Source organism: Plasmodium inui, assembly GCF_000524495.1.
Source record: "Plasmodium inui San Antonio 1 unplaced genomic scaffold supercont1.5, whole genome shotgun sequence".
Classification (NCBI taxonomy): domain Eukaryota; phylum Apicomplexa; class Aconoidasida; order Haemosporida; family Plasmodiidae; genus Plasmodium; species Plasmodium inui.
Window position 1 is genome coordinate 328,428 of NW_008481839.1, and position 19,168 is coordinate 347,595.

At 43.9% G+C, this 19,168-nt stretch overlaps 4 protein-coding genes across 4 annotated transcripts; 1 reads left to right on the plus strand and 3 right to left on the minus strand.

Moving 5' to 3' along the window:
- Nucleotides 1-854: 854 nt before the first annotated feature.
- Nucleotides 855-2,857, minus strand: C922_01519 (hypothetical protein; the record flags this gene model as incomplete). Its single annotated transcript, XM_008817122.1, has 8 exons — nucleotides 855-956; nucleotides 1,092-1,196; nucleotides 1,327-1,452; nucleotides 1,610-1,672; nucleotides 1,775-1,940; nucleotides 2,146-2,359; nucleotides 2,527-2,691; nucleotides 2,848-2,857. 8 exons carry the CDS (start codon nucleotides 2,855-2,857, stop codon nucleotides 855-857), a joined length of 951 nt encoding a protein of 316 aa, XP_008815344.1.
- Nucleotides 2,858-5,609: 2,752 nt separating this feature from the next.
- C922_01520 (hypothetical protein) lies at nucleotides 5,610-6,191 on the plus strand (the record flags this gene model as incomplete). Its single annotated transcript, XM_008817123.1, has 1 exon — nucleotides 5,610-6,191. The coding sequence occupies one exon, from the start codon at nucleotides 5,610-5,612 to the stop codon at nucleotides 6,189-6,191; it is 582 nt and encodes a 193-aa protein (XP_008815345.1).
- Nucleotides 6,192-6,960: 769 nt separating this feature from the next.
- C922_01521 (hypothetical protein) lies at nucleotides 6,961-15,483 on the minus strand (the record flags this gene model as incomplete). Its single annotated transcript, XM_008817124.1, has 18 exons — nucleotides 6,961-8,418; nucleotides 8,556-9,189; nucleotides 9,377-11,580; nucleotides 11,756-11,950; nucleotides 12,178-12,275; nucleotides 12,466-12,620; nucleotides 12,746-12,840; nucleotides 13,026-13,126; nucleotides 13,300-13,340; nucleotides 13,488-13,600; nucleotides 13,727-13,791; nucleotides 13,964-14,095; nucleotides 14,190-14,232; nucleotides 14,362-14,472; nucleotides 14,570-14,646; nucleotides 14,851-15,058; nucleotides 15,167-15,271; nucleotides 15,385-15,483. The coding sequence occupies 18 exons, from the start codon at nucleotides 15,481-15,483 to the stop codon at nucleotides 6,961-6,963; spliced, it is 5,934 nt and encodes a 1,977-aa protein (XP_008815346.1).
- A 1,249-nt stretch (nucleotides 15,484-16,732) lies between these two features.
- On the minus strand, nucleotides 16,733-18,379 carry C922_01522 (23S rRNA (-2'-O)-methyltransferase; the record flags this gene model as incomplete). Its single annotated transcript, XM_008817125.1, has 1 exon — nucleotides 16,733-18,379. One exon carries the CDS (start codon nucleotides 18,377-18,379, stop codon nucleotides 16,733-16,735), a length of 1,647 nt encoding a protein of 548 aa, XP_008815347.1.
- Nucleotides 18,380-19,168: the final 789 nt, after the last annotated feature.

Genomic DNA, 19,168 nt, shown 5'->3' on the forward strand with positions numbered 1-19,168 from the left:
CGAAAAAGAAAAAAAAAAAAAAAAAGTTGAGCGGACCTATAAGCAGCCAACACAACCTCCCTACAGATCACGCCAACACAAAAATGAAGATAACCGTTTGCCTATGCAATACGACACTGTATTGGAACACACCTCCACACCTTAGTTTTTTATTTAATCCTTTTTATGGAGCAAACGTTTTTAGTGTTCATGTCCCGGACCTTACCTTTTTTTTTTTCCCAACGAGACTCCTCTTTTAAATATGATATCGAATTATTCCTTCCGCCTTTTCGCAAATTATGAAAAGAGATTGTGCCATCTACTGGGGTGGCAAATTGGCGACTGCGCGGAATGACTCTACTAGGTAGAGAAGTCACCGCCCCCCCTCACCAAGAAAAGAAGCAAAAAAGAAAAAAAAAAATTAAACAATTTGCTGTTCATTTAAACAAATAATTTTACTTTCATTCTGTCGCAGTCACTGAGGGGTGAATAAGACGGATACGTTTTTTCAAATAGGACAGTCACAATGGAGGAGGTGCCACTGGAAGACGCGCCGACGGATGTGGTGACCAGCGCGGCGATCAACGTGGTGATACGGGCAAGTATCGCGAAAATGTTTAGTAAAGCACTTCATTATTTTTCATAAATTAGACGGGCCACAAAACCGTATGCACGTGGTTGCCTCTCCATGCCTCGTTGCAGAGGAGGGGGTCTTCATACATTCCCTTGACCCGCTTCTCTTCTTTGCCTTTTTCTTCTCCGCGCGCATACCTTATTAATAATAGCACTTATGGGAAGGGGCCTTCCCACGCACACACACATATGCCCGCGATTCCAAACGATAGACGGAGGCACAAATTGACCCTCGTCATCTTCTACACATTCGTTTTCTTCTTTGTCTTTTTCTTCTTGAATTTTAAATTATACGGGTCGAATGTGTCTGAACAAAGAGGAGTGGTGTACTCGAAGTTCATCGACTGCAGGGGGGAAGCAAAAAAGGAAGGAAAAAAAAAAAAAAAATACGAAAAGGTATATATCTGTACGTACGCCCATATGTATAAAAAAACTGCCTTGTCGAGGAAATCACTGCCACGTTTATCTTTTTTTCAAACGTCTTGCAAACGCCAGTAATTTTCCTTCCGTACGTTTTTGTCCTTATTGGATTGAAAGGTGTAAATGATGAGGAGCGACGGGATGCATTCTGAGATGAAATAAGACTGTTATCAGAGGGGGGTAAAAGGAAAAGGAAAAAATGGGATGCTCACATGTATGTCTAACGCGCATATAAGGGATACATATAAACATGAGAAGTGAAGCAAAAATGTTCTTTCTCCCCTATGGCATTACTATCGCGTCGCAAGTGGGTAAATCCAAGTAGGAGTTGTAAAAGTTCGCATCCTTAACGAAACACCAGAAGGAATATAATCCCTTCAGGGCCAAAATGACAAACATAATAATAGCCAAAGAGAGTATCTGAATTGTTCAAAAGAGGAAAAAAAATTTGACGTTATTCGGCCAACACTGTTCATATTTCTTTTTTTTTTCGTACCCATTGGCACACGTAGGCGTATCGAAATTTGAAGAAGGACACTCATATTGTCAGTGTGTCTCTTTTTCTAAGCTTAGTTACCCTTTTTATGATACTGTTGCTTTTTGAAATTCCTTTGCTCTTTTCTTCCAGTTTCTTCGTCACCTTCAAAAGTAGGAAAAAAAAAAAAAAAAATTGTTGTAACTGTGGCGAAGGATACACACTCGCGCAGTGCTAACTGGAAGATGAGCAAAGACACCTGCGTACCTTAACTCCATAGTAGAGGAATGCTATGGCTATTATGTAATCTATTATGGACTCCAGGATGTAGTTGTAATAAATGTAGTTGTAGAATGCCTGGGTGAAATAGCTCAAGCTAGCCAAAACGATATTTACTGCGTACACAAGGCCATTGAGGAAAATGTACAGCGACCTGACAGATGAGAAAGAAAAAATGAATAATAAAATAAAATAAAACAGAACAGAGCAAAACAGGACAAAATAACAACTGCTATCACTATTGCGATTACTCGCCTACACGAGCTAGGCAATTTTTTCAGCAAAATAGTTCACACACAAATGCACACAAAATGGCCCTCTCTTTTTCGTTTTTTCATTCTTTGCGGGAAAAACATTACTGTAAGTGCGGAGCGGACACTAATATAGACGCATAGTAAACTTGGGACCAAAAAAGTATTATAATCGTGAAAGATGACAAGAAAAAATACGTGGGAATGGCTTTCAGTATGATTAAATAGAAATAAAAGTTGGGAAATAACAACAGTGTGTTGTAGTCAATCACGTAATAGCGTATGTCCAGGTAGGTCAAAATTGTAAGGGATATTATTCTGCCTGCGGGAGGGGGGGGGAGTGATCGTTTGTGGGCATATACGCACGCGATGGGACGAGGTAAAGCGGTAAAGCAGTGAAGCGGTAAAGAAGTAAAGCGACAAAGCAGTAAAGCGCTAAAACCGCCAATCTGCTAATCCGCCCCTCGCGCTCCCCCGTTTTCCACTCACTTATGTGACAGAAAAATAAAAAAACGAACAAAAAATTCCTAGTCTTCTCCCCCGTCAAATTGGCGGAGGCTACTGGCGAAACTTTTCCGTTTCTTATTAGCAGTTGGTATAGCAGGTAACTCAGGTAGGCATAGAAAAAGATTAACAGGATTAGGAAATAAATGCCTAAGTGGGGGGCGGGCGAGAAGGGGGCGCGTGTAGGTGGTGTTGTGTGGGCATATGGGTACAGAAATACGTGGGTGTGCGTCTAAGCGGTGTATGCCCAGGAGGCGCCCACTTTACTCCCACTATGGGTTTCACTCGCTTTTCACGGCAAGGTACCCGTAGTCATTAGGAAAACACGGGAAATAACTGCGTTAAAAGTGGTAAATGTGGAAAGGGGATGTTACTCCGTTTTTGCCAGAGTGAAGTGAACCTTGTTGCAGCAACTGCGTATGATTCGCTCCTTGCTCGCTTCCCTACTTATGTTAACCGTATTCTTGCACAAAAAAGGGGAAGAAAGGATAAAGGGAAAAAAACAGAAGCACAGTATAGTAGCGCGGTATGGCAACGCAATGTAGTAACGTAAAGGAGTGGTCCAAAGGAGTGACCCAAGGGAGCAACCCAACAGAAGGACACAAGGCAGTAACATAAACCTGTAAGGCGAAATGGGGAAGGTGAAACAACAGCTTAAACTAACATGGTAAAACGGAATAATGTGCTAAGGTGGAATAGCAGAATAGCCGAGTAGCAGAATTGCACAATAATAGAATGTCAAAACGGAAGGGTAAGGTATGTACGCGAATAAAAAGCGCTTATGAATGAGTGGGCACAAGCAAAAAAATAAAAATAAAAAATTTCTTTTCGTGCAGAAGGCTGAGGTCCGCCTTTTCTGTAATTCCCTCATAAAACGCTTCCCCTGCGTGTAGCACTTTTGTAGCAATATATACATGTAATTTATGTGTACATTCTGTGAACCTCTTTTTTTTTCCCTATTTTTTTTACCCCTATTAATTCGCCCACTAGGGTGTAAATTGCCAGGAAAAAAAAAAAAAAAAAAAACATATTTTATTCATTTCTAAGCACATGCTTCCACTTCGTTTCGGCTTCTACATTTTAAAGTTTCATCTCAGGGGTGTAAATCAAAACGCAGCCAAGAAAGAAGCAAAAATGAGCTTCTCTTTTTTCTGCTCTGTGGAAAAGCTAAAAAATTGAGTTTATATTTTTTTTTTTTTTATTTTTTGTCCTCCATGTGTGGAAGTATTCGCAAAGAGGAAATGGAAGAAAAAGAAGGAAAACGGAAAAAAAAAACGGTCTTACAAAATCCTATGCAGGTGGGAAATAATTAACAGATGCCTAACAAAACAGATGGCAGCGCGACATTACGTCTTCGTCCCTTTGGGAACAGGTCAACCCACTTGGCATATTGTACCCTTTGGTATCTTCTGTTTTGGGTGTCTTTCTTGGGGGATAACTTCCTGTGCGCATTTTTATGTTTTTCCCATCCTCGCAAATATGGACAACTCGTCCAGAACGGACTACCACCTGTTTGGCATTATATAGTGTATTTCCCCCATGTTCTTTCCCCGAGAGGTATGTCATTTTTTCCCCTGCCGCGCTGTTCCCTGCCACTTGGTTCGTTTCCCCTTTTGCTGTTCATGCCATTTTGTATGTGTTCGTTCTAGGGGGACATAGGCTTACAGAACAAATGCTGAACGAAACTGAGGCAGTTGTCACCCTGTCTACCCCAAGTTAGCAACGGGTCAGAAAAAATATGCATAATCGAGAAGGGAGAAGTTGCACACGGTTCAAAAGAAATAAATCCACCTTTTCCTCACGAATGGAAATTGTTGTTTCGTCGCATCACTTGTTGCACTGTTTACTTTTTGTAGCAGTTCTAACATGTCTCTTCGGGCGCTCTGCGTATCGCCATTATCGCCGGTAGCACTTTTTTGTTGCCACCGTTTGGCATGTTTTGGTCACCTTTTCGCCATTTTTTGGCTATCTGTTTACTATTTTCTGGTCGCCCTTTAACCATCTTTTGGTCGTCTTTTCACCATCTTTGGGTCTCCTTTTCACCATTTTTTGGTCATGTGTTGGTCGGTTCTTCTTTCCCCCGCCCTCTCGCTGCACGCTTGTCCAGTTACACGTATTCTTTTTTCTGTGTCTAAAATGTTCGCGCGCATGCATCCCCACTTCAACAAAATGGGAAATAAAAATATTCTTCGCTTTTTTTTCCGTCAAGTGGAAATACGTTCGTGTAAATATACACCATTAGTGATCTAAAAATTGCATTTGTTCTGTTCATTTTATGCTTCACATTGTTTCGTCATTTCCCCACCATTTTTCCAACAAATTTTCGCCTCCTTTTCCGCGTTATTCTTTTTTTTTTTTAATTAAACTATCATCCGTGTAACTGCCCCCGGGAGCAGTGACTACACAGTTCGTAACAACATAACCAATTGGTGTTTTTTTTTTTTTTTCCAAATCCGTTTTGCCAAGTTGTTTTTTTTCCACACTTCCTTTTTTTTATGAGAAAAATTAACCAGAAAGTGTAGTTTGAAATTAACTCGTTTGGAAAAATTGCGTTCCTCTATTTGTACGTTGCCGTTTGTTTCCCATTGGGAATGCCTCCCAGTTTTGTTTTCTCCATCTGCCGTTCCTCCTTCGGCCACGTTGCGTTGCCCGCCCTTCCTTTTCTCCGTTGCAACTGTAAGTGCTGTGTGCAGATCTACTTTGCGGCACTTCTCATCGCGGCTGTCGCGTCCGATTGAGACGTTCGGTTAGGCGTCCTTGAGCCGCTTCTCCGTTGGTGCACATCCCTTTGTGATCGCCATTCGCCTGTGTGTTCACTTACGACAACGTTGTATGCCCACTTATTACCACGTACCCGAGCAGCAGCTCCATCCCCTGAAAGCACACGAGGGGCCTGTAAGCAAAGCGCGCCGTAGCAGAGCGGAAACAGACGACAAGGGGGACCACAAGAGCCAACACAGCGGCGACCCAACAGCGACCCCACAAGTGACACCAAGCTGATCCCACCGCGCAAGTACGCCGACAAAGCAAACCCACCAGAACACACCAGCAAGACGGCGACTGGCAAAATGAAAAAGGACAAAATAAAAGAGCAAAAACAAAACTATGAAAATTACCTGAACTTCAATGAAGATGCGAAGAAATGGTTTTACAGTAAAATCGAAAAAAATAAAATGATACACATACAAGAAAAATACGATTCCTTCCTCAAGTCTTACGAAAACAGAAAGAGGCATGTCACAGAAAAATATAACTTAAAAAAATACTTAACCATAATTCATAATTTGATGCTATTATGCTTTATCACATTTGATATCTTTTCCATCTTCCTTAACGTGTGTGTGAAAAATGTGAAGCACTTTTTAAACAACCCTTTCCTGTACATACACAACGCGAAAATGGTAATAAAAAAAAATGTTTCGCACGGATTCCAGTTGATGAAGGCATACAAGAACCTCCTGTGTGCCGCTGCACTATTCGTGTTCCGGGAGAAGAAGAAAATCGCCAAGGAAATCCAAAACGTCTCCCTCTTCCTCTTCCAGCTTCTGAACTTTTACCTTTTTAAGTATCTGGAGGTCATGTACCAGTATTTTTACTTTAGGTACTGCGACATTTTCAAGGCCACCAAGTTTTTTAAGGTTTTCGCGTGAGGGGTTTCCCACCTGCTGGACGAGGCGCCCCTAAGCAGTGGGCTGGTGGAGAAGAAGCATCGTCCAGAAGTGGCGACGATGGGAAGACACTATCGCCAAATTGAGAAGACATACCGAAAAATTACGAAGATACAACTTTTCGGCCCCCGCTTACACGCCGTTTTGGATTTTTTTTTTTTTTTTTCATTTGTTCTTTTGTTCTGTGAAACCCATTTCGATTTTTTTTTTCTTTTTTTTTTTTTTTCTTCCGATGAGATGGAACCATCTTTTTTGACCAGCAAAAAAGGGACCATTTCGTAATGAACCCTCCCAAGGAAAATCCGCCGGTGAAGCTACTCTATGCGAAACCGCGGACGTGAAAAAAAAGAACGTGTACAATTGTCACGCTATGCAACACCTCGGTATTGGGGGCGAGCTGGCGCGGCTCACATCGCAAATCTGACAACGCACACGCTGATGAACGTGAGCCTTCCCAATCAGAACAGTTGTTCGCATAGCTATTGCTCCCTCTTGCCTGCACCTGATGGGGAACACCCAATTGGGGGACCACTTCACGTTAGCGCGCGGGAGGGAAGAGTTATGTGGCAGGGGTTTCCCCCGTGCGTGTGAGCCCATTTGGGAACAACGGAAGAAAGGCATAACAACGAAGTGGAAAAAAAAAAAAGTAGAAAAAATAAAATAAAGTAAAAACAATACAAATATGTAAAAACGCGTCGGGGATTACACGGAGTAACGCAGCGACACATGCAAATAACACGGCACGGCGAAATCACCCCCCGTCTGCCGCCCGCGAATATAAGAGGCGAAACTTCTCCATGTTGAGAAAGTGATACAGCAAGCTCATCAGGACGTGCACATCGTTGTTCACCAGGGAAGCACCTCTCAACTTTCCCGTCTGTGTAGCCCGCACATGCTCTGTTCGGTGTCTGTCCCGTTTATGGGCACTTGGATGGTCCCTCTGCCCACTGGAGGAATTCTCTCCACAGGCAGTCGAAGAGCCAATCGAATAGACAGTGGAACACACACGCGAGGAATCACCGCCGCTGTCTGAACATAAGAAAGAAACAGTATCGGCTTGGCTGCTACCGAAAGACACCCTTCTATTCCACAAAAGGGAACAATCCTCTGTGTCGTTATTCCTTTCGCTTCTCTTTACTTTATTCATCCGTAAAGGCAAACTTGCACACGTTTTATTTGTCCAATTGGAGAAATGTAGCTCCGTATCATGTTTGTATTTCTCCTTCTTGTAAAGCAACTCAACTTGCTGTTCTACGATTTTTATTAGCTTTTTTAAGTAATAATCTGTGACGCTTTTTTTCCTCTTTATTGTGCTTTCTTGGGTCTCTCTCTTCAGATAATCCTCCACAGCCTCGTCATTTCGAAAGTCTGGATGTTGCACATAATTGGCAAATTCGTTTTTGTGCTTCAGAGCACTTTTTACGAAGCCATCAGAAAAGGCTCCCATCCTGTTGTTATGCTCTGTGTCGACTCTGCTTAGAAGCAAAGGTAACAATCGAATATCATTCGTATGATGGAAACTCTCTACAGTGGCTAGTCCTCTTCTATCGTCACATCGGTCTATCCTGCTTGTACTATCCTCCACCACGTGCTTATTACATTTGAGCAGGCCGTTGTATTCTTCCATTTGGCTAAACAACTCTTGGAGGGGTAAAATGTGTCTGTAGCCACGTATGCAGGAGACAAGCTGCTCGTAGGGGAATATGTGTTCCTCATCGACATTCTTTGGACAGGCCCAGAGGACATTCCCACGAAGGAGGTCATCACATCGGTTAACCCATCCGTCTTCAAAGCGAGCACCTCGTCTGGCTGAGGCGCTTCTCCCTCCGACTTGACTCTTTCTCCTTCTACACCGCTCCACAGAAAAGAGCAGAAACAGAATTTTTCGGATTTTTCGGAGGTACTTCATAGGTATGCAAAAGCTAAACCAGAAGTGTAGAAGGTACCACTTTATTCTACATCGATTGGGGATTCTTCTCCCTTCGGAGTGAACCCCTTCATCTGTTAAGACAAAATCTGGGACATAACAGTAGACGCGATTCAAGATGCTTTTCCCCGAATGGGGGTACTTATAATTGAGCAGGTAGTAACTTATTCCTTCAAACATATGCAGACACTTTTCACTGTCTAGATACATGTAGACGAGGCTGAGGACATAGTGGCTCTGTAGCGTGTCGGCGTGGTTTATTCCAAGGTTCCGCCGGAAGGTCTGGGGTGGTGAGAAGTGGTGTGAAGTTGTGAAAAGCGATGAAAAGTGGTGAGACGTGGCGTACGGCGGCGCGAAGGAGATTCATGGCACGCCCAATATAGTATATGCACAACTGCCGCTTGATGATCCGCTCCTACCTCCGCCGCGCGCCGCGCGTTCGCCAGCGCGTATGCCATCACGCAGTTCCAACCAAACTCGGGCATCTCGCTCAAGTAAGTCTTCAGAGCCATCAGCGCCAGGTCCAGAGACGCTTCACCCACGTGCACATTCTCCGCGCCGAACGACTGATACACATCACGCACATGCTCCAAAACGGAGATGCAGCAGAGGGACCCATTCATCACGAAGTTCTCATTCCGGTACTTCCTAACCACCCTATTCGTGTAGTAGTAATGAAATAAGCTGTTCGCAAAATGATGGACAGTACACCCCAGGCGGATGCTATACACAGAGGAGCATTTCATCGTCGTCTCTAGGTTAGCATGTAGAAATAGATCCTCATGGGGGTAGCATATACTGTTGAGGAAAAATCTAGACAAATTTCGGACCCTCTCCAACAACAAGTGCTCTTTTTCCTTCCTCAACCCGTTTGCCCTATACGAAGAAACGTCAAAGTTAAGGTAAACGAGATTTTCAAAATTGTCAGTGAGCTTCACCACATCTTTGATCCTTTCTCCGGGGTGGGTCTTCAACCTCATGTTCAGCTGCAGAAGAATGGCCGTTCGGAGGAGCAACAGAAACTCCCGGTAGTTATTCACGCTGCTGTTGTACCTGCCAGGAGTGAGGGAGAGAAACCGGGTTCACAAATGGACACATGTGTAACAGGTGAAAGGTGGAGAAATGCAGCACTTGGGGAAGCGGCTCATTGGGGAGGGGGTTCCCCAAGTAGCGGCCGACCCAATGAGCTATTTCCACCACTGGGGGCCGTCGCCGTGTCTGCCGCGACCGCCGCGCCTACCACGCCAGGGAGAGGTAGAAATCCAGGTGCATGGGGTGGAAGAAGACAAAGTAGTTATTCAAGATAACGGAGCAACATTCGTGAGTCCCCTTGTAGAGATCCAGTTTGTCCCCAGAGCGGAAGAAAATTTTCTGGTTTGCCTCCGTCCAGTCGGACTTCTCAGCCTGATCGATTTGTTTCATTTCCCCGTCCGACACGTCACTCCATTTGTCATCGAGATCAAGATTCGATTTTTCTCCGTACGTCTCGCTCCAAAGATCGCTGCAAGCAGAGCAATCCGCGCACTGCGAAGCTGTCTCGTCGTCAAGAAGGAACACCCCCCTGCCGGACACGGAGCTGAAACTCGCTTCTGTTGATTCTACATCTACGGAATTCTTCCGGAAGGGGTGAGGCACCCATTTTGTGTTACCCCATTTATAGGGCTTCTCTACCCTCTTCTCGTTAGCCTTGTCGTCCCCCAGGATACCTCCCCCCTGAGGATATCTCCCCTTCAACGCATGCATGCGCAGCCACATAATCCGGACGTGCACCGAGATGACACTATTTTCTGGGATGTATCGAAAAAGGGCAATAAGCCTTTTTAAAGTACTTTCGAAGAAGCCAAGCTGTACGCCCAAAGAAACCATATTTAGGAAGCCATAAAGAGCTAGATAATTGGAGTCACTATAAAAAGCGACATTGTCTTTTGATGCAATGAGAGAGTCTAACCTGACTGTGTATGTGCTATTATGTCCACTGGTTTGATCTTCCTGGTCAGAGCTTCCCCTTCTTCTGGGGAATCGATTCCTCTGCTTTAAGAATAACTCCCTCGTGTACACCTCGTTAGTGGCACTGAGGTGATGATAATACATTATGGTAAAAAAAATAACGTTGGACAATATTTTTTTATTTTCGCTGGCTATTTCGAGAGGTATCATTTCATGTCGATGCGTATACTTATAGGTTGGCAAATCCATGTACGTAACATTTATGGACCTCTTAATTTTTGTGTGATATGCCTTCAAGTGATGGATGGAAAATCTTCCATTAGGAGAGTTCCTTTTCCCGCTCTGCTGATCCAGAGATGCACGGTAGAAGGAGATCCCCAAACAAGGCTGCAAGTTTGTGTAGAGGTAATTCTTCTGATCTGCCTCTACGGAGTTGCCTAGACTCGTGTGAAAAAACTTTGTTGATATGGTTTGCAAAGCTGCTAGGAGATCCCTGTCTGTTCCACTCTCCTGTACGAATATCAGATTGAACAGATTAATGACAAATATATCGATTAGAGTTACACTTCCTTTGTATTTTTTTCTCACAATTTTTATGCCTCCCTTCACCTTCTTCCTTTTTAATATGTACATCTCTCCGCTCCTGTACTTTTTGAAGGAGTCAAAATTTAGGAGCTTTCTCACAAGGGAATCCCCCCCTTGTGGGTTGCTTCCCCCGTTGGAAGAGGATCCACCTGGCTCGGCATACCCCCTCAGGACCCTTCCCATGTGACTATTCAGTAGCACGTTCCTACTCATCACCTTCCTCATGCCTATAAATGACATCAGTGCCTTCTTCCTTGAGCAAAGTTTCCGTTTTCTTTCTCTCTTTCTCAGCAGATAATGGCTGCAACCCCATTCGGAGGTACCCTCCGTATCGTCGCTACGCAGAGAAGACGTCTCAGAGCAGGTCGAGCTGTATCCACTTGAATCGGAACAACGTGGCTGTGATGTCTCCCCTTTTAGTTGGCCCACCTCATCGCTTAACAAATCAGACTCCACAGAAAAGTCAAACTCTGTACATGAGTTAGCTGCGGAAATTTCCCCACCATGTAGCCGATCGTACTGATTCACTCTCCCTTTACAAAACAAGCAGATCTCACGCATGCACAAATGGACAAACTTTTTAATACAACGGATTAGAATCTCATTTGCAATCATATCGTATAGCCACCTCAGAGACACACAATTGAGCATCTTCCCAAGTTGTTTCATTTTTAACCCCCTTCCATGTAAGTACATTTTTAATGAGATACTATCAAATGGGACACTAAAGGAAAGACTTTCGATCTCCCTTAAGACACGCTCAATGTATTTTTCTGAGTTCTTCCCATGTGTTCTTCTACCCCATCCATCTGTCTCTACTTCTTGATAGTAGAGGTCAAGGTTCCCTCTCACCTTCATATCATTTGAGTAAAAAGATTTTCCCTTGTAACCCTCTCCCTGGTTGTTTTGTTCCTAAGGGGTGAGAAAAGAAAAGGGGGGCCGTGGAGAGACAGAAGCTTCACACAGGTACTTCCCTATACACGTGGATAAAAAGTGAGAGGACACACCTGCGAATGGATTATTGCCACTGTGTGTATCACGCTTCCCCAACGCTCTCATAGCAAAACGGATGGGTAGCCAATCATACCTCAATGTCGGATGCTTCCCCCTGTGGATCTTCAAAAATGGAGAAATGCCTCTTCTTCATCCCAAGGAACATAGTGTTAATATTGTAGAACATGTAATTCTCCTCCGAGTGGTACTTGGCCAAGAATGCTTCCTTCCGCTTCATCCGTGTGAGCAATGCATAAGTGGGGATGGCCCTTTCCAGAAGCCTCAATTCCTGCGCAGGGGAGAAGTTACCATTTGTGTGTGTTTGTGAGGGGGCATATGCTAGATGCATTTTTGCACCACCAAGTATAATTTTGCATTGCATCATTTTCTCCCCCTTTTTTTGGGCAAAACAGACAACAAATATGACAACAAAAATTACAACAAAAATTACAACAAAAATGACACAAAACTGATAAAATGACAATAAAATTGCAAGCCAATTTCTGACACACTTACGTGCTTGAGATCATCGGTGACCTCGTCCAGTGTCCTAACCGTCAGCGGCAAGACGGGGGACGGAATGACGTACATTTTGAAACCCTTGTAGGAGACAACTGCGCGGGGAGGGACATGAAACGATGGGGTAACGTGATTGGAGGATTCCCATGGCGAATCTCTCTTCATCCGGAAAGAGGGTAGATCGGCGAGAAGGACAAGTCGCCATTATGTCACGCCTCAAATTGGAGCACTTCCATCTCCGATTTGGCCCCCTTCTTGTCAACTTATTTTTTCTTCCTTCCTTACGCGCGCTTAGGTTGAAAGACAACAAGGACAAGGAAACCGTCCCGTCGATTCTGCCTTTTCCGCATTCCTTGGCCAGCCCCTTTAAATTTTGGCTTTTAACCTTGGCTATGCCTTTGTTTATCCACTGCTGCGCCTTTATTTCTCGGTTGTACGTCCTGCGCGGTGGAAAAAAAAAGAACACACAGTCAGTCACATTTTCCCAACTATGTATGTGTAATTATTCATGCGTAATCACACGCACATGCTCGCTACTATTTGAACACTCTTAAGGGCTCATTACTTGCACGCGAGGTCCGTGTCCGTTTGGTCGTCCCCAAAAATGAGAATCCCTATGAGCCCCTCTCCCACCACATAAGAGTCCTGTGTTACGTACACCTGAAATTTTTGCATAGAGAGAAAAAAGAAAGAGAGAGCGTGGGAGGGGGGCGCTCCTAGTGTTTCTACTTGTTCATATTCCGTAATTAGAAGTGGGACAACGGGGTGGAGGCGTCTCCAAATGCAGACCTCAACACAAGTGAGCAAACATAGCATCAATTCAATGGACCATTTTCTGAACTGACCTCATCTCCGTCAAACAACTTGAAAACGTCTAGGGGGCTCTTCCCAGATATCTTTTCATATTTAAAGTCGTCGTCGAACTGGATCCTACGCTTTGGCATTCCTTAAGATGTCAGAGGGAGGGGTAGCCACAAGGGATATCACCGGTGGTGTGTCATTTTCGTCCTTAGTAAGATTTGGCTTTGTCTACAGCTTTGTTCTACTCATCATTTGTACCGTATGTTTTTTTTTTTTTTTTTTCCTCCATTTTTCGCTTTAATTTCTCTGTCGGCTCACCTGCAAACAGCTTCTCAAGGTACCTCGGCGAGGTGTACTTCCTGCAGGGTGAGGCAAAATACGCATCACGTGCAGATCATACGAACGCGGAGGTGACAGCTCGGTGTTGAAGGACACTCCATGTAGGTATGCCATTGATCTTATGCAGCCAAACAGTTCAACGCAGTAACACTTCCCCTCCCCCTTACGTATACTCCTGGATAATAACACATTTTGCAAAACTTGTGGCCACTTTAACAAAGATACTCTCTAGGTAGAAGAAGAGCGCGCAGGCTCGGATCTCTTCGTAGATGTCCTTCTTCTGAGAACAAGTAATTTCGTTTTTAATGGATGGAAGTTTTCCCAAGGGGCAACATGCTAAAGCAGAGGCACAAATGAGCAACTCTTTTCTGTTGGAGTGCCTCTATGTCTTATCCACATGGATTACTTGGAAGTGCCTGCACAGGTATTTGTCATATGAATCGTTAACGACTCTAATCCATGATGGGTTACCTGAACAGGAGGGAAATTTTCGTGCCGACGTGAATCTTACACAGCTTGTCATAACATACATCGACATGCAACATTACAAAGAGGAGTATACATACAAGGAGGACTATACATACATACACACACAAACACACACGTGTCCGCAGCCTTGCGCTCCTTGTAGGCGTCCCCTTACTCTTCTTATATCGAGGGAACACTTCCATGTAGAAATAGTCAAACAAAACAGCGGGGGATATTAATGGAATTGGCACTTGCTCGTAAGCATACTTGGCTGAGCCACCAAACAGGCTCAGGGGGGTATTCCCGTCTAAGTGGTTGCAGAAAAAAAGGGCGATAAAATATATGGCACAAAAGTGTGGAATCACTACACCACATTGGAGCATTTCACCATTTTGCCTTACCCGTTAGTGGAATTCCGCTGAAGCCATCTTCCCGCATTATTCTCTACAGTATAGGAAAAAGAGGAGGGAACGTTCAATGAGGAAAACGCTGTAAAGTTAAAGGGCGGTGGTGGCTGTGGGGAGTTCCCCCTTTCCCGCTTGTCCATTTTATGTTCCTCTTTTATCAACTTACAAAAGACTCCACGTAAGCGTCCACATCCCTGTTCATCATGTGTTCCACCATCTCCTTCCACATTTTGCTGACCGAAACTTCTGTTGCCAAAAGATAGTGGTCCTCCTTCCCCTATAGGCAAATTAAAAGTTGCATGAATTCCCATGCTATATATGATACTGTGTAGCGCGCGGCATGGGCATACCAATGCACTTGGACGGAGGGTTACCATTTTGGAAGGCTCCCTCCCGAAGTAGGGGATGGACCGGTTGCACTTGACTATGTCTAGTGCCAGTTCCAAGTGGCCTGTCAAGTGGTACCGGTGTTAATGAAAAGACAGGTGAATCGACAGGTGACGCGGCAGGTGAAGTGACAGCTCAAGCGATAGATGAAGCGAAGGGTGAATCGAAAGGTGAAGGGACAGCTGCACGGAGAAATATACAACCAGACAAATAAATCGCGCGCCAACCAAGTGGTGACCACATCCTTTGGCGCCTCCTCAGGTCCAACCTTGCACACTGCCATTGTCTAAGTCGTATATACTGTACAGTTTCTTCGTGCCGTAATACTTTAAGAAGGCATAATTTTTATTAAGGTATAGCTTTAGGCCTAGGTCTCTTCTTTTGCCAATGCTGAAAATAATGTTAATGAACTGAGGACACTTCCCCCTTAGGCACACGATGGGTAGGTAGATGGACTCCTTTATGATCGACTTAAGCTGCGGTTAGTGGTGGGAACGAGAAGATAGCCAACTGAACAAGTAACGAACGGAAATACTTTCGCTGCGTGTAGGGCAGGCATACGCCTTAGAGGGAGTTTGGCGTACCATAACGTTCCAGTCCCTGTTCAACACCTCGATTACTAGAACCCTCTCCGGGCAGACGCGGACACTGCTTTCGTCTTCGCCATCATAGTAAATCCTGAATTTTAGCTAAAATTAGTCAAAAGAAGGGGAAGAACAATGGCGAGAATTTCCAAAGGGAAAGAAAATAAAAATATCATTTGAGGAAATCAATTCTATCGCTCCCCCTGTTTTGTCAATACCTTTAACGCGTCGCTTAAATCCTCGCAAAAAAGGTGAAACGCTTTTAACTTTATTTTCAGCGCAAAATGACTTTTAAATTCGGGGTCATCGGTATGCATTCTTTCTCTCATTAAGGAAGAACAGGTAACACACTCCACATGGTTGTTAGCTAGTCTGATGAACTCCTACATATAAATTTGCAGGAGGAAATAAAGGGGCAGACAATTCCCTTTGTGACAACGCCGCTTTGTATGCGTGTGTGTGTGTATTCGTTTTGTCACCACTAGGGATGTCTCCTTACCGATTTTATTATTTTTTTTTTTAATTTTTGAATCCATTTAAAAAAACGACTTCCTTCTATATCCATTGCGCTTTATTCGCGACACCATCCTCTAGCCCCCCATATCTTCCTCGCAATCTCCGCCGCTGCAATGTTGCCAAAATTGGTAAATGTGCCTCTCTGCACTTATGTGCACCTTTGCACTTGTAAAAATGTGGACGTGTGTAGTGCGCATTCTGTTCTGGAACGCTTAAACGCGTTATAGACGTGCGGAAAGTGAAGTGAAAAAAAAACGATACACCCGTGTGCGCAGCGTTGAATGGGCATACACAGAGTTGCCTGAAAGGGCAATAAGATTTTTCATTTTAAAAAAAATGAAAAAAAAAAAAGAAAAAAATTCCCTCACTTTTTTAGCTAGTAGTGAATTTTTTCCTTTTCCGTTAAAACGATCGACGAGTTGCCAACGTGACAGTGACACGCATTAGCAGAATGGCAGATTTGCAAATACCATTTTGCGAAGTTGCGGTTTAGGATTTACCGACTCGAGGGAGACGATAAACGTAAAAATGGCTAGGAAAAAAAAAGAAAAATGCGAAAGGGGAGGGGGGAAACATTCGGGTAGGACCAAACTTGTTCATAGCAAAAACTATGAGGGTTAATGCAACCCGTTATTTAAGAAGACAAATGACGAAGGGGTAGAGCCCTGCACTGCGAATCTCATTTAGGGGATACTCCGCTGAATGGGACATTACTTGCGTAGCTCTCCCTCCGCCATAGACGATAGTTCAAAAAAGAAGGCGGCGTTTTTATGTGCATGCTAGGAGGGAAGCAATTTAAGGTAAAGCAGCGCGGGGTTACTTTCTCCCCATAATACATACATTTTCACCTTCAAAGGGGTAAAAAATCACCCGGGTTAACTTCACAATTGAGTGATTACAAAATATACATGTAGGCAAATACTTCCTCTTCAGACGGAGCTCTATGATCACTATTATTCGCTTTATTTCCCCATTTAAAGGGGGAAAAACGCTGCTCCACAGGATCCATTCCATGTCCTGCTCATACACACACGTGTGTGATACTTATCATTATGGCTTCTTCCCCTCTTGCCTCTTCTTCTGTAAAGACAACAGATAGGGAGGCTGAAGCGGCATAAGCTGGGGCTCATGGCGAACGTAATTCTGCGGGAGCAAGTAGGACTTATCCGAGTCGTAATAATTCTGCGTCGCGACGAAGGAAAACAGTTTGTCATTCATAAAAACTTCCGATGCAATGTACTCATGTATCACCTCTTCATCGTCTGAATTGAAATACTTTATCTCTTCGTCACTATCAGAGCAGTAAAAATTGAATATGTCGAAATTTTTGGGGGTAAAGTTTTTACTTTGAAATTTTGCCCCCGTCAGAGTATCACCGCGTTCTGGGTCGCAATCGTTCCGTTTGTCTCCCTTTAATGTGTTCCCCGCTTTAGCATTGTCATTGGTGCATCTGTTTATGTGTCCAGGCTCGTTTTCACCTTTTCCGTCACCTTCTTTGTGCCCCCCTGATTCAACTCGGCTATCATCTTCACTCGGTTCAGCGGGGTCTTCCTCCTCATCGGAGAATTCCTCCCCACTGGTATCATCCCTGTTTTCTTCCTTCCCGAGAGATTTGCCCCTTTTGCGAATATCTCCCTCATTGTCCTTCTCAGTAATTAACTTCGCATGCATTTTTCGAAGTTCTTCTTCAGGCATATTCTGACGATTAGACTTTTTTTCCCCTGTACGATGGCTCAGCGCTGAGATGCTGGACAGGGGCAAAGAGAAGTTCAAACAAACGAGGAAGGACTCCAAACTTTTATTCCTACTGCTTTGTGGTTTACACACGTAAACTCTTTCGAAGAATTTATTCAAATGTAGAATAAGCAGGCCAGTGTGTTCACCTCGGAATATTTTACTTATAAAATTTCCTCCGATTTTTAAAACAGAGAAGCATACTTTCAAACTGGATAAAATCAGTTGCGACTGAATAAATTCGTCTATGTCATTCATGCCGGTTATGTCTGGCGCTCCGTCGCTCACAACAGCGTGTGCGTACGTGCGGAAGTGGTTCCTTTGTAGGTTTTGTCCCTCTAGCTGACTACTCTTACTTTGGACACTCCCCTGGACAGTGTCATCCGCACAGGTATCATCTCCCATGCCGTTTTGTACTTCCCGCTCGCTCATACATCTTAAAATCTGATGCACAGTGGACGCTTTGGTTATATCACCTTGTATAATCTGCACATATTTCATATTCCCTATTTCTTGTAAATCTACAGCTATAATTTTTGGCTTTTTCACAAATTTCTTTTTGGGCAAACTTTCTATCCTCTTCTCTAGCTCCTCGTTAAAATTTATGTAGAGAGAAAAATTGTTTAAAAATTTGTCATGTTCATCGCAATTGAGTGGAATTCCCTCATTTCTGTTTACCCAATGAAGCATCTGGTAGTAGTTGTACAGGCAGATATTCTTCAGCACCTGCGACCAGCTGCCAGGGGCTGCACACAGGTCCACTATATTGTAGCAGAAGTTTTCATTATATAAGTTCCCTATTTTATCCATGTCGTTTTTCCCATACTTTTCGGGGTCAAATAATTTGAAGATTCTGAACTTTTCGTTTATCTGGATTAGTTTGAAGGAGCTCCTTGCTCGGTACCCGTTTTCTTTGGCCTTCCGGTAGTAGATGTCTCTCCTATCTTTGCTCAGCTTCCCCATCTTTTCTGTGCCTTCGCTAAGTCATCTGCTGCGCCTTCAATGCATCACCTCTTACTCCTTCGCTGCGTCCCCGGTGATGACCACTTTCACCGCGATAGACGGGTGTAATGTCGCCTTCCGTGGAATTCTTCTCCTCGTGGAAGGTGTCACTCTACGTAGGAATAGCTATCATGAACGTGCTCCTTTGGATGATAAAAAAAAGAAAGAGCAAACTGCAGAGGTAGTAATAGTTTGTTCACATAAACTCTGAGCCCTCTATTTTCACATAGCCCACATTTTCAAATGAACATTTGTAGGTATATGTTTTTATGCGCCTTCTAAATGGGGGGCCTCCGTAAAGTTGTTACATCCGTGTAGGGTTGTGCGCCCAAAGTATTTAGTGACGGTTGTTTCTCCACTGCCTCACTGCTGTGGAGAGCTTCAAAAAGAAGCAGCGTTCTTCCTGACTGTGACCGTCGCTCCTTATCGTAATAAAAATTAGAGAAAACTTGTTTTTAAAAAAAATAGCGACAGTTATTTTTCCCGCATAGGGAGAAACCTGACGAAATGAATTTCAGTTCCGTCGTGCAACTGCCCATCTGTTTATCGTACACGAAGAACATATCTCGGGGAAATCGCTCCTCCAAGAAGGGGGAGTGGTGGTAGTCACCTCGTTTTAAAGGCGCAAAAAAAGCTTAAAAAAAAGGAAGAGCGAGCGCCGCCCAGTGCAAATCACAATAAAATTAACAGATGAGTCAGCGTTTTAGATTTTTTTCCAAAGAGTATATAACCTCGCGCGATTGGGGGGGA